The sequence below is a fragment of the Phycodurus eques genome, chromosome 5 (assembly GCF_024500275.1).
Source record: "Phycodurus eques isolate BA_2022a chromosome 5, UOR_Pequ_1.1, whole genome shotgun sequence".
In the NCBI taxonomy this organism is placed as follows: Eukaryota; Metazoa; Chordata; class Actinopteri; order Syngnathiformes; family Syngnathidae; genus Phycodurus; species Phycodurus eques.
In genome coordinates, this window is record NC_084529.1 from 8,831,382 (window position 1) to 8,846,211 (window position 14,830).

The 14,830-nt window shown below is 41.3% G+C and overlaps 1 protein-coding gene across 1 annotated transcript in view; it reads right to left on the reverse strand.

Annotated features, from left to right (window-relative positions):
- Window positions 1-14,830, reverse strand: part of LOC133402604 (aminopeptidase N) — a 28,150-nt gene that overhangs the window by 12,041 nt on the left and 1,279 nt on the right. The window contains exons 2-14 of the mRNA XM_061676526.1: window positions 14,208-14,305; window positions 11,853-11,969; window positions 7,657-7,843; window positions 7,421-7,563; window positions 6,866-7,002; window positions 6,157-6,283; window positions 5,827-5,981; window positions 5,627-5,740; window positions 5,143-5,286; window positions 3,458-3,523; window positions 3,203-3,268; window positions 2,580-2,752; window positions 2,389-2,468 (exon numbers count right to left, since the gene is read on the reverse strand). Of these exons, the coding sequence (XP_061532510.1) occupies window positions 2,389-2,468; window positions 2,580-2,752; window positions 3,203-3,268; window positions 3,458-3,523; window positions 5,143-5,286; window positions 5,627-5,740; window positions 5,827-5,981; window positions 6,157-6,283; window positions 6,866-7,002; window positions 7,421-7,563; window positions 7,657-7,843; window positions 11,853-11,969; window positions 14,208-14,305 (1,607 nt within the window). The remainder of the gene's footprint in view (window positions 1-2,388; window positions 2,469-2,579; window positions 2,753-3,202; window positions 3,269-3,457; window positions 3,524-5,142; window positions 5,287-5,626; window positions 5,741-5,826; window positions 5,982-6,156; window positions 6,284-6,865; window positions 7,003-7,420; window positions 7,564-7,656; window positions 7,844-11,852; window positions 11,970-14,207; window positions 14,306-14,830) is intronic.

Sequence of the window (14,830 nt, forward strand, 5' to 3'; positions counted from 1 at the left end):
GCTCAGTTACACCAGGTCCATCGGCCAAACTTTCTGCCAACTTTTGTGAGAAGCTTGTGGCATCTGACTTGGAAGAAAGTAATGAAAAATTGCCTAAAAAAATAATTTAGCAAACAGAAACAATTTTGGTAATCCTAATTTACATAAAACAGGAAAGGTTTCGTCTCATTTCATGTCAGACAGTGAGAATTTTTTAAAATTGTATATAGTTTCTAGTTTCAACTGTGTCATGCCATGGGCACAAACACAACCCCATACCATCAAATATGCTGGCTTTTGAATTTTGGACTGATAACTAGCCAGATGGTCATTTCGTCCATGACGTCCATGATTTCCCCCAAAAATTTGAAATGCAAACTTGTCAGACCACAGGACACTTTTCCACTTTGCGCCAGTCCTTCTCACATAAGCTCGGACCCAGAGAGGTTGGCAGTGTTTCTGAGTGTTGTAGATATATGGCTTTCTCTTTGCATGGTATAGTTTTAACTTGCATTTGTAGCTGTAGCAATGAAATGTGTTAATTCACAATGGTTTTCCAAAGCCCAAGTGGCAATATCCTTTACACAACGATGTTGTGCCTCCGGAGGGCTTGAAGGACAGTGGCATTCAATTTTGGTTTTCGGCAGATTTCTCCAGATGTGACCTAAAATATCTAGTTACAGTCACTCCTAAGTTTTATTCTATGTGAGTCCCAGGATGTACATGTCTTGGAAACAATGACGCCCAACTCAGGAACCATGACTACCTGCAATTTATCATCACGGAATATCCATCCCTCCATTCATTTTCTTGATCGCTAATCCTCACTAGGGTCGCGGGTGTGCTGGAGCCTATTCCATCTGATGCTGGGCGAAAGGTGGGGTACACCCTGAACTGATTGCCAGCCAATCGCAGGGCACATACAATATAGACAAACAACCAGTCACACTCATATTCATACCTACGGACAATTTACAGTTTTCAATTAACCTACCATGAATGTTTTTGGAACGTGGGAGGAAACCGGAGTACCCGGAGAAAACCCATGCAGGTATGGGGAGAACATGCAAACTCCACACAGACAGGGCCGGATTTGAACCCGAGTCCTCAGAACTGTGAGGCAGATGTGCTAACCAGTCATCCACCATGAATATATGGAATATAAAAACAGCAATATATATATATAGAATAGAATAGAATAGAATAGAATAGAATATATAACTTAGATTAAAATATACATAAAACAGACTTGGGCTTTGTTCACAAAAATTGCACTTCAACAAATATTAAATATTTAGCACAGAGGTATAAACAGTCATGAATGCCTGAACAGGCAATGTACTGCCAATCAAGTTTGCAGTTTGTTAAGAAAAAGTGCCAAGTAGCAACATAAATAACACAAGTAGACCAAAGCAACCTGTTTATATTCAAGATTTGTAGTACTTTTCAAAAGTCCACAGCCTTTTTTTAAACACTGGTTTGTCAGCATGTTCAATGGCTACATCTCTTACAATAGTGAGTAACACTATATTGTATAGAATGTGGTCATACGTGCACCATATACGCTGTCATGCTTTTATTTGCATTGTTGGGCAAAGGGTTCCATAATAACAAGCTGACAGCAAATGGGAAATGTCCCAGCTTGTTTTTTTTTGTTCCCAACTGAAAACATTGGGTGGGACGGTTATGTTTAAAATGGATTTTGTTACTTTGGGGTTTTAAGTTGTCTTGTCTTTGCTGCAACTTCATGCAAATTCAACATAACAGCTCGTTAGTGTTAGCGGGATGGCCGCGTTATTCTGGCTTGAATCCAAAATGTTCCCACATCATCGCGGTGGAACTAATTCTATTAATTCCATTAACTGTGCAACTGCGGGCTCGCCGTCAGAACATTTTTATTCGTATACGCGAGAAAAGTACACTTGCGCAAACGCACACACACATACACGCACACCCACACGCACACAAGCATGGACGCGGCCGATCAGACAGAGGGTCCCCACCCTTCACTATCTCTGATTAGTTTAGAGACCTCAATGGGTTTCATGTGTGTGCTTTCAAGTCATGGAAATGTTTTTTTCTTCCTCAAATGACTGAGCACCTGTATGCACCCTCATTATTTTCATTCAGAAATTAGAGCGCATATGTGGACAAATAATCCTGTCTCGTCAAAAAAATAAATAAATCATACGCCGTTTTTCCAGCGCCAAGTCGGAGTACTAAGCCATAGCTCTGCATCCTAAAAAGCAGATTGAGCATACTTTATGCATCCCTGCTAATTTTTGTGTGTCTCAGACGCAGGACACACATCAAACGAGATCCCTCTTTATTATTCTTCAGACTTTCCAAATTACGGTAATTTCTTTATTAGTGTGGCATTAATTAATTAATTATCCTTTAGTCCCATACCTGTTTTTTCCATCAGCCACCAGATATCTCTTTGGACCTCACCAGACTTCATCCATCGAATTGGAATCAGCCACTCATAGCTGTAGAATTCAATATCGAAACAAATTGGATAGCATAAAAGAATTAGTGACATATACAGTAGTCAAACACTATGTGTGCACTTACTGTCATAGAAAAGTGTAGTTGCATACTCAAATGGTGATCCCACTGAGACTTTGGAGTCAGTGTCCAGCAAGAAGTGCTTCTGAGATACTTTTCCTGTGGCAGTATCGATGGTAACGACAGGGAAGCCCCTCTGAAGTACCCAACGATTCATGATGTCATGAACTCGATGAGGAAGATAAACATTGTTGGCTTCCACCGCCTATTGACAATTTGACATTGGCATTCTTAGTGTAACACTAAGACTATATCAGATTTTTTTAAGAATCTGTAAAATAATGATAAAATTGTTCTATATTTATTTGTGTTCACGTCTCATAAGAAGTTGTTTTTTTTTTAACCACAACCTATGTCATATGATACAGATACAGATATTTTTGCAGAAATAAACATAAAATTACACTCAGAGGTATTTGTTTGTAATTTTACATGCACTTTCACACTATTACTCATACAAGCCATACATTCTGACGTGCATTTTGAAAACATTGCCTTTTACTTGAAAACAACTCTATTTGGGAATTGAACATTAAAAAGAAAATTAATCAATTACAGTAGCAATACTGAATAGCATGCTACAGTAGATTTAATACAATCTTTAATATAGGCTCTGGAAGTAAGAGAAAAAAAGGAATGGAAGTAAAATGATTACCCTTTGTAAATTTTCCCACAGGTCATTTCCTACTGTGTTACTGTAGGCAAAGTTGCTGAGGTATTTCTGGAGAAGAAGAAAAAAAAGCGTATTGTGCTGCTGCATTATATTTGGCTTTAGTTGGGGGGCTGGGGCGGGGTGAGGGTGGGGTGGGAGGGGCTCTAGACAATATTGTAGATTATTCTTTAGCAATAGAAAATGCTTAAGCAGAACTGAAGAAAAATAATAGACATTTGTTTGCGCAAAGACACATACACTGAGTCCTTGGACAAAGACAGGCTCTGATAGGAAACCAGACAACATTCTCAAGACTGCTGCACCCTGAGGAAACAGAGAGAAATAGAGGACATTAATAAGAAAACACACAACTAATAGCAGTCAATCAGTTATAAACCATAGTACCCAAGCAGCACAATATCAAATAACACTAATAGCGTTGTGTTCATGTGTATATTCATCACATTTTGGGGCAATGGATCGGTTTCCAAAGTCACGTCACGGGGAGCTTTTGTGGTACAAGGACCAAAAATTAGGTGCACAGTAAGGGAAACCCTTTTAAATTAAGATGAACATTCCTATAAAGTTTGGGCTCCACCTGCATTAGAGTCATTACACACACAAAGCCCTTCCAAATGTGGCTGATTACCAGTGTTGATTAGGCAACACCTGAGCCATTACGAAGACACATTTCATCAGCAGTGACGACGTGCATGCTAGCTAAGGCAACAGTATATAAATATTTTGGAAAGACTGAACAGTGATACACAAGGTAAGCACCAATCAATATAACCTATCTTCTAATCTCCAGATGCAACATGCATCCAATTTTCTATGGTAGGGTCAGGTGATTTATTTAGGGGATTTATTTTCCCCTTTCAGATGAAAGACGCTTTCGCTCAAGATTCTCCACAGTTACATGATTTAACCACATCCCAGGATGAACTGAGTTCAAGTAGTTTGGTCACATTAATAAGATGTACCTTGATTGCTTCCAGAGAAATAGTTACGGACAATAGTGAAGAAGACATGCAATCCACTACCATTAGATGAAGAGTAATCCCTTTCAGTAAAGGAAAGCCTGGAGCAACAGAATATTCACAGGCGCAGGCAGTAAAAAAGGTGTTTCATCACTTCTTCCATCGTACTCGCAAAGCATGACTGTGAGAATAGTTTAAGGACTGAACCAAAAACTCTGAAGGCCCGGGATTGAATAAATGTTCAATTCTACAACTGTCCTATGGCCCAAAAAAGTATAATGCTATGTGAATAGTGTGAATTCATTCATTCATTTTCCGTACCGCTTATCCTCACTACGGTCGCGGTCATGCTGGAGCCTATCCCAGCTGACTCTGGGCAAGCGGCGGGGTACACCCTGAACTGGTCGCCATCCAATCGCAGGGCACATATAAACAAACAACCATTCGCACTCACATTCACACCTACGGGCAATTTAGAGTCTTCAATTAAACCAACGCAACATGCAAAGTCTGCATAGGGGAGGCCGGATTTGAACCCAGGTCTCAGAACTGTGAGGCAGACGTGCTAACCAGTCAGTTGCCGTGCCACTTGTGTGAAACTGATGTCCATAAAAGTTATATTCAATGCAACTTCAGTGAATAGTACTCTTATTTTAGTAACGGAAGCTGACCACGGGAAGTGCCTGACGGGCAGGGACATCCAGAGTCGCTGCCACATACCACTGCATCCCGGACCCATCCAGCATATGTTCCTGCCCTCGCGTCACGTGCGCCAAACTGTAGCTTTCTCCTGTGGCCAGACGCCCAACAGATAACCCGCCGGACGACCTGCCTGCACCGCAGCTATGGCAGCGGTGAGGACCCAGCCCCTTGCCACTTCCAAGTAATGAGAATAAAATTGGTCCTCGAACCACATGAAAACCAATGTGTGTGTGTGTGTGTGTGTGTGTGTTTGTGTTAAACCTTGCTGTATGAGACGATATCAAACTGCTGACTGATCTGCTCTGGCAGTACAATACTGTCTTCTTTAGAAGACAAAGGATGAGAAGAGGTCAAGGCATCAACTGCAAACACTCTGTGGATGTCACTGAGAACGATCTGATCTTTCTGGAACAAAGAAACAGTGATGTGTGATCAATTTCTGGTGTTCACAATACAGATTTTTTGAGTAAAGTAATACAACTATGCACAAGCACTGTACATGACTCAAAAGAGTAACACTGTCAATGCACAAGTGGAACTGTAACATCTTGAAAAACCTCAACAACTTATTTTTTGTGAATGGTGCCCAATATTTGCAATAGTGTGAGAATGAAACAAGACAGATGTTGGCATGTACTACTAAGAAAAGAAGAGAAGAGAAGCCGCAAACATAGGGAAATAGTGAAAATATATTGCTTAAATTGCTTCAAAACACTTAAGATAAAAACTGAAATGAGGTTCTTACCAAGCCCCATGTGGGCTCAACAGAGTCCGCTGCCAGATAAGACACATATGAAGCAAAGCCCTCATTGAGCCACACCTCATTCCACCACCTCAGGGTTACTAGATTACCAAACCACTGCATCAGAGAATGACATCACAGAACACTTTTAGTTTATCAGTCATTTGAAGGACTTGTTTTAAGTGTGACAATAATCACCAAACCATGTGAGCTAGTTCATGAGCAATGATGGTGGCTGTGGACTCTTTATTTTGACTGGTGGAGGTCAAAGGGATGTACAGCAGTTTGGTTTCTCTGTATGTCACCAAACCCCAATTCTCCATCGCCCCAAAATAAAAGTCTGGCAGAGCAATTTGATCTGTGAAATGAGAGCACAGGAGAGAAATTATTTATTGTATGGTCTTTGCAGGCTTCCTCAAATGATTCATAAATAAAGCACTGAAAAGCATGTATCTGATTCAATGATTAAATTCAGTACAGTATCATTATTTTCTGTATTAAAATCGGAGCAAGGCTTATTGTACAGGTCTGACCCAACTTCCTCAGAGGATAGGAGATGTTGCAATAGCATTGAAGAAAGTTCAGTATGGGTCCTGTCACACTGAGAGCGTAGTTTCCGTGTCCTTGCTCCATGGCCTTCCTTCGAGCCCAGATACGTATCTGAAAACACACCCATGTTTGTATTGCATGCATTAATCGTAACGTAAGTTTCATAAAGTGGTGAAAATAACAAATATGTTTTAAATTCACTTTTTAAGAGCATGGAGTTATACAGTACTTCCATTCAGCAGAATAGTATATTCAAGAGTAGCAAAACCCAAGAATGAATTTAAATGTAATCTGTTTTTCTCAAAGGTGATCCATCCATCCATCCATTTGCTACACTGCTTATCCGCACTAGGGTCGTGGGTGTGCTTGCCTATTCCAGCTGAATTTGGGCGAGAGGCGGGGTGCACCATAGAATGGTAGCCAGCCAATCACAGGGCACATAAAAAAAAAATAATACAAATAAAAAAACTACCATTCACACCAATGGACAATTTAGAGTGTTCAATGAACTTACTATGCATGTTTTTCAAATGTGAGCGAAAACCACGCAGGCATAGGAAAAACATGCAAATGACACAGGAAGGCCAGAGCCTGGATTTAAACCCACAATCCCTGAACTGTGAAGGGGATGTGCTAACAAGTCATCCACCGTGCCGCCTATAGAACAATCTACTGCCACTAATCAAATATTACCAAGATATTGCCTTGTGTCGAATTGAGATGGATGTAGTCTGAGATGACAATGGCCAATAAATAAGTTGACATTTTTTTAGTTGGCTCAAATGTGGTCCTTGTCACAGCTACTCCATCAATAGTGGTGTTAACAGCATCTGAAATTAACACAAACAAAACAGATTGTGTGGGGGTGGTCAACAGATGTTTAAAAATCAATTGGAAACACATTCACTTCATACTTCACCCTAGTAGCCATGTTGTAGTTTCATCCTCCAACCTCACTATGCCATAAATAAATACCTGAGTACTGTCTGTGCTTACTTTAAAATCACAGCAATATATTTTGCGTAATGATTTTAAATGTTTTTCTTGTTGGATTATGATTTTAATTTACAGATTACATTTCTGTAAACCTCATGTAGTAATACCGTCGGTAGGTAGATGAGCAGTGACTAATTTACATTGAACACATTTTGAGAGAAGAATTAAGGATTTGAAACTGTTCGTAAGTGTAAAACAAAGGAGGCAGATCCCCTATTTACTCTATGAATAAATGCTGCAGTTGAAACTAACCTGTTTCATGGCCATTGGACAGCGCTACAGTTTCAGGTGAGTGGATGAGTGTTATGTAGAAAACAGCTTTCATAGCTGGTTCATCGAAACAAGGGAAGGTTTTCCTTGCATGAGTTGGATGCATCTGAGAGGTAGCAACAATCCTGTGAACAAGTTGTCATCATTCTGAGCAGCTGACCTTACCTCACTCAAAACAAATCTTAAAATATGGAAATATACAATAGATCTTACTGTACCTTCTGGCTCCATCTTCTACATATTCACTTCTGTAAAGGCCAGCTAAGTCATCAGCCAGCTCTCCAGTGAATTCAGTGTGCAGAAGATATGTCTCTCCTTGACTTAATCTGCCATTTAGCTGGACCACCAGGTACTGTGTCTTTGGCTGCAGCCAGGTGGACGTAATGCTGGGAACAAAACCATCGCCTGAATGGAAATATGCATCTAAAAGTTGAGATATGCACTTGTTGAAACCATTCATTTCCATTACTTTTCATGCTCAGGATCACAGGTGGGCCTATACTAGCTGACTTTAAGCGAGAAGGTGGCAAAGTATGCCTTGGACTGGTTGCCAAATCACATCACACACATATAGACAAAAAAATCTTGCACACTCATCCACACCGATGAAATTCCAATTAACCCAACATTCAATGTGGCAAGCATAAGTAGAATATCAAACCTCCACTCAGAGAGGCCTGAGCCAAGATTCGAATCCATATCCTTTTGACTGTGAGGCAGAGGCACTAACCATATGCTGCACCACGCCCTTGTAGAAAACCATCCATCATATCATCCATTTTCTTTTGCTGATCCGGGGTCGGGTCACAGGGGCAGCAGCTCGAGCAGGGAAGCCCAAAGTTCCTTCTCCCCAGCCACTTTGTCCAGCTCTTTCGGGGGGATCCCAAGGTGTTCCCAGGCCAAACGGGAGACATAGTCTCTCCAGCGTGTCTTGGGTTATCCTGGGGGACCTCATCCCAGTAGGACTTTCCCGGAACACCTCACCAGGGAGGTGTCAAGATACCCAAGCCACCTCATCTGGCTTCTCTTGATGCAGAGGAGCAGCAGCTCTACTCCGAGACCCTCCCGAATGAACAAGCTTCTCACCCTATCTCTAATGGAGAGCCCGGCTCTCCGTTGCCTCACGTAACTCCTCCCATGCCTGAGTTTTTGCCTAAGCAATCATCAAAGCTGCATTCTGCTTGGCCTGTCTGTAGCCATCAGCTGCCCCTGGAGTCTCACTGGCCAAAAAGGCTCTATAGGGCTCCTTCTTCACCTTGCTGTCATTCCTCACCCATTGGAGTCCACCAACAGATTTGGGGATTGTCGGCACAATGGACAGCTGCAACTCTCTATAATCATGAAGCTCCCAAGCCAGTAAAGAAAGAACAATGAATGCTATTTCAATAAGCCAAAGGTGAAATCAACAACATTCTTCCTCACTGTCAGTAAAGACTAAGGCCCCAAAGGTAGGACTGCACACCGGAAATCCACTTCCAAACCTAAACCATGCTGTCTCCAATGTGAGAATACAGAGAATTTCCTGAATACAGACTTCAAGAAATTGAACACAGACCAGATCGTTAGGTGGTTGACAGCGGGACAGTGGTGTTGGAAGTGCGGACCATTTCACAAGCCTAAAGTTTGCACCCTCAAGCGACCTTGTAATACTCGCAAAAACCGGCATCTGACCACACTCCATGAAGCTGTCCAGCAAATCCAGAAGAGTGTGCTCCTGGTGAGTGCTCCTACTAGAAAGGTGTACTTGGATCGGCGAAACAGATCCCCCAAGGTCATCCTGAAAGTGGTGAAGGTCTTTCTTCGTAATGGAGACAGAGCATTGGAGAATTACGCAGTATTGGACGATCGCTCAGAGCGAAGCATCATCTTGCTGCAAGCTGTGAAAGGCTTCACCCTCACCTCAGAGCCTAAGACACTCACCCTCAGAACAGTTCACCAAAAGGTCCTGCAGCTCCTGGTGCTGTCCAAGTCCCAGGAGAAATATCACATACATCAGGCATTCACTTCTGAGAATCTAACTCTCCCAGAATATACCTATCCAGTGACGACACGCCAACAAAGATATAAACACCTCTGCAACTTATCCTTGTCTGCTTTTGACCATGCTCAACCACTACTCTTTATCGAATCTGACATGCCACGTCTCTTGGCACCCATAGAGCTAGTCCATTCAGGGCCACCTGGAGGACCCATCCCAGTCCACACAAATCTTGGCTGGTCACTTCAAGGTCCCACCTGTTCTGATGAAGTACCTGCATCTGAACAACACTGCCTGTTCACTGCAATAGGCTCACCACCCTGTGACCTCTACCGGAATGTTGAGCGAATTTGGCACCATGAATTTGTGCCAATTTGAATTTGTGCTACCTTATACGAGCAAGAAACAGATAACCCGATAGACTCAAGATCAGCAAACCTTAGACCCTCTCTGAATATACACAATCAGGGTTCCTGTAGACGGAATACTGCGATATGCAACACCGTTGCTTCGTCGAGCCCAGTCCACTGCCTTTCAAGCTCCCATGGAGGCAATGTTGCCAAGTCCAAGAGGCGACTCACCGAAGACCTGCACCATGCCAAGTTATACTGCCAGGAGATCCGAAAGTTGGAGAACATGGGCTATGTGGCAGTGGTACCACCCAAGGTAGCCAAATAAACCCCAGAAATCTGGTTTATATCTTACCATATGGTGCGACACAACAACAAGGATAGGATTGTCTTTAACTGCTCTTTACAGTATGAAGGGAAGTCCCTCAATGACCACCTACTTCCTGGACCTGATCTAGTTCCATCACTACTAGGAGTCATTATTCGGTTCAGGCAATATCCAGTTGGAGTAAGCGGTGACATTAAAGGTATGTTCCACCAAATTCACCTTTTGCCAAATGATAGATCAGGTCTACGCTTCATCTGGCAGGATATGAAGAGGACTGGAGACCCGAAGATCTATGAATGGCAAGTTCTGCCATTTGGCACTACATGCAGCTCTTGCTGTGCCATCTACGCCCTGCAGCAACATGTACAGGACACAAGTAAATCCAACAATGATCTTGTTGATTGTGTCAAGCTGTCATTTTATGTGGATAACTGGGTCAGCAGCACCAATTCAAAGGATGAAGCAAAGAATGTTGTCAACGGTCTGTGCCAGCTGCTCCACACTGGTGGCTTTGAGATACGTCAGTGGGCTAGCAACGTTCCAGTGGTCATTGAGGATCTTCCATCCGACGTCAGATCTCAGAGCAGTGAACTATGGCTGTCCTAATTTAGCATGGACTTTCAGTGGCGAACTCTTAGGATACGTTGGGATTGTCTCCGTGACGTCCTCAAGTACAAAACATAGATCTGTGGAGAGAACTGAACCCCACGTTGAGGAACGTCTACAAGGTACTAGCCTGTCAATATGATCCACTTTACTATCCTTTTCACCAGAAGAGCCAAGATTCTGGTTCAGTATCTCTGGAAGGAGCAACTAGGCTGGGATGATCGGATCCAGCCACAGAGCCTTCGGGACAGATGGCTGGCCGGGGAGCAAGAGATTCCTGGCCTCATTCAAATGGAAATCCCCAGCTGTTATGCACCTGCATCTGCTGACCATTCTACATCAAACAAAGATCTTCACATCTTTTGTCATGCTTCTGAAAGAGCATATGGGTCTGTTGCATACTCACAGACATAAGATGAACAGCGGGAAGTCCATGTTTCCTTTGTCCTAGCTAGATCCCATGTGGTGCCAAAGAAATAACTATCCATGCCATGGCTAGAGCTTAGTGCTGCACTCACTGGTGGCACACTAGCAGGTGTCCTTCAAACTGAGCTCACTTTGCCCATTAATAACGTCATTCTTTGATCAGACTCCACAACTGTTCTTCACTGGATCAGATCTGAACCTTGCCACTATAAAGTTTTTGTGGGCACACAAGCGGCAGTGATCCAGAACCTTACTGACGTGAGCAACTGGAGGTATGATATGATACACACGAGGCAAGACCGTGAAGAAGCTGTGTCGACCACACCGTTAGCACCAAAGTCCTGAGTTCCTACGACACACTGAGGAGTATTGGCCCGACCACCCTAACAGCCTATCCAGAGGCACAGGAAAGTGAGATGAGAATATTTCATCAATATTGTAGTAAGGGTTGCTTTGGGTTAGTGACTATGTAGTCAACAGTAGAACCTGTTTGACTTAAACAGTTTTGAAGACAGAGTTTTGAGTTTGCCTAAGATGCATCTACAGTAGATGAATGAGACGTGTTAATTGCGTGTTAATTTATTGTGGGGGGGTTCTCGAAATGTGTAAGTCCACAATAATTGAAATATTGTATCTTTAAGTCACATGATATAATCTCCCTGCGTCAGTGTGTGTTGGCATGTCGATGTGTATCTGAATTCGATGTCGATGTGTATGTGAATGCACCTGAAGCAAGAAGCAGGGCAATGTCTTTGTTTTCCAGCAAAGTGTAGTTGAGCTTGTTCGAGTGGATCAGGACCAGATCGGTTTCTGTTGTGCACTCAAACATCACAGTAGAAGTACCTGATGGAAAAGAAAATAGAGTACATGAAACATTTTAGTAAATGATGGTTAACACGAGTATTGACTAAAAGCTTTAGTTGAGATGATTGTGATGAAAAGTCTTAAAATTTACTATACAGGAGGTAGTAGGCCTGCCTATACACATATCTAAATTCAACTAAGGTGGACAATTTTTGTTCTAAAAGGCATCGAGAGGGAACAAAAATATCTGTGTTGTCAAGTTAGATGCTAAATTTATTGCAATTATTAAAAAGCTTTAGTCATAACTAGAACAATGATTGCTACAATGCCAACTACAATAGTCCTCAAAAGTACATACCACGCACCATCTACAGTACATATTAATGACAAGAAGGCAAAAAAGGAACCAAAAGCATGAACCTCAAGTTTAAAAAAATAAAAGATTGATTGAATACTCAACAGGGATCTCTAAAGTACAAACAAAAGTCCACTGAAACGCAGGAAACACACTGTGGAGCAGAAGTGAGTAGGAATGCGTTACATTTACTCAAGTAACATTTTGAATAAATTGTACTTCTCAGAGTATTTTTAATGAAGCATACATTTTACTTTTACTCGAGTATTTATGTTAAGAAGAAATTGTACTTTTACTCCGTTATAATAATCTACATGCCGCTCGCTACTTTAATTTTTCAATAATTTGCGTGCACGATCTATTTCGACTTTTGTTTTCGACTTCCGCATCGGGTGCCGTGATTACCACAGTGATGTTTGCCTCAAGTTCACAATTCAAATGACAAGAAAGTCACACGTCCGCACACAAAGTTTTCTATTGGTCTTCACGTGCCAATCAAAGTCGTGACAGCCCCGCGCGATTCGTGTTTACATTACAGACTACAAAAAAACTACAGCTTTAACATGCAACGTAAAGACAGGCAGGTAAAAGACCAGTTAAAACAGAACATCTCTTTTGCAATGGTGACCTGCCCAAGAAGGTAGCAAGTTAAACGTCAATTCCAAGTCAGTCACATTGAAGTTTATTTCAGTTGTTTATTTTTACCTCCCCACTCAAAAAGATACAAAAATAAATCAGTTGAGTTGAACAAATTCTAGGTTACATTAATGTGTTTGTTTTGGTTTTACAACTCAAAAATCTGGCATTTGAAAAGGGCTGTGTATACTTTTTATAGCCACAGCAGCTTTGTATAAAGATTTGATTTATTGTGTTTTAGTTTATGTAATGTTGTGCAGCAATATCAGAATTTGCACATTCATATTTTATTTAGTTATTTTTATTTTATTTGAAGTTCATGTTCTGGTTTTAAAATTAAATCCATCAGTATTTCAAACTCCCGTTCCACAGCAAAACTGTTCCAGCATAAAAGGCATACAGATCCATCATTCAGCATGGCCATGCAGCTGAACAGGGCGTGTTCAAAATAAAATAAAAATAAATCGGAAGTTACTCACTAGTTACTCAGTACTCACAGAGTACTTTCTTACTCTTATGCAAGTAATTATTTTGAGGACTACTTTTTACTTTTTACCCTGAGTCATATTATTCTAAAGTAAAGTAACAGTATTCTTACTTGAGTACAATATTTGGCTACTCTACCCACCTCTGATCTCGAGTAACAAGAAAAATCACAGCAAAGCTTGAAAAACTCGGAGCAAAAAAGTGGCAACAAAAGGTCTTAGTAAAACTGGAGGCAAAAGTAACTTAGGATGCATTAGAAACAAGACCATGGACTCTTGGAAACAGAAAATCAGTCAGTCTTACTATAATTGCTGGTTATAGGACACGGCAGGAGGCAAGACTATCTCAGAAAGGACGGGGGTAGACACAGACTACTTATATACAGAGGAATGGGACATTGGTGGAGACAATCATAAAGAGGAGACACGAGGGCACCGTGTAAAGCTTCTGAAATGAGACGGTAACAATTACTACAAAATAAAAACAGACATGACAGCATGAGAAACTGGCCTAAAACTGAGAATTTAACACAATCGACAAGACATGACATACAAATCTACATAAAATGCAATTGTGGGACAATATTGAAATAAAAATCAAATCCGCTCCAAGGGAATTAAAAAAAAACTAAAATGCTAGATCACATTCAACCCATTTTTCACACTTACAGGAGAATTAGTAAATTAGTTGTTATGTTCGAATTCTTGATATTCACATGTAGCAAAGCAGCATATGAATATCAAGAATATCAAGCAAACTGTAAACAACAGTGCATATAGATATTGTGCAGAGCAACTCACCTGTGAAGAGGTAGAGACCAGAGTCGGGGTCAGGTGTTAGATGAGGCCACAGGGTAATGTTGTAGGAGAGAGGGACCAGAGAAGTGGGGAGACGATACCTGAGGAGATAAAACACAGAGATACAGAGGATTCCATCCGTCCATCCATTTTATTAACAACTTGTTATATTTCAATACAATTTCAAAGGATGAGGGAATGCTATTTTTGCAAACGTAGGGAGACTGGGGTAAGTTGAGGCACTTTTCTTTTCAGGATCGCTATGGGGAGGTAGTTACATTTTTGACAAATGAATAAATTAATGTATATTTCAGGATGTTATATACCAATACCACGAGCCTCTTTCAACTTCTTTCAACATAGGCCTGAGAATGCTTTAAAATACTGAATGGAAAACATTCATCTTCAGCATCCATCCTTTTCCTTCCTCCCTCGCTCCTTCCTTTCATCTATTCATCCCTTCTCCCCATCCATTTACTTACCCCATGGCTGCATTTCAAATTTATTAAGCCCTACAGGTGATATGGTGTACTTTTATGCTTGCTATATCAACCAATTTCGCAGCTCACAGATATCCAAACTGATGTACAGAACAAATTTAAAACAATGTACTTTGGTCTTTACAC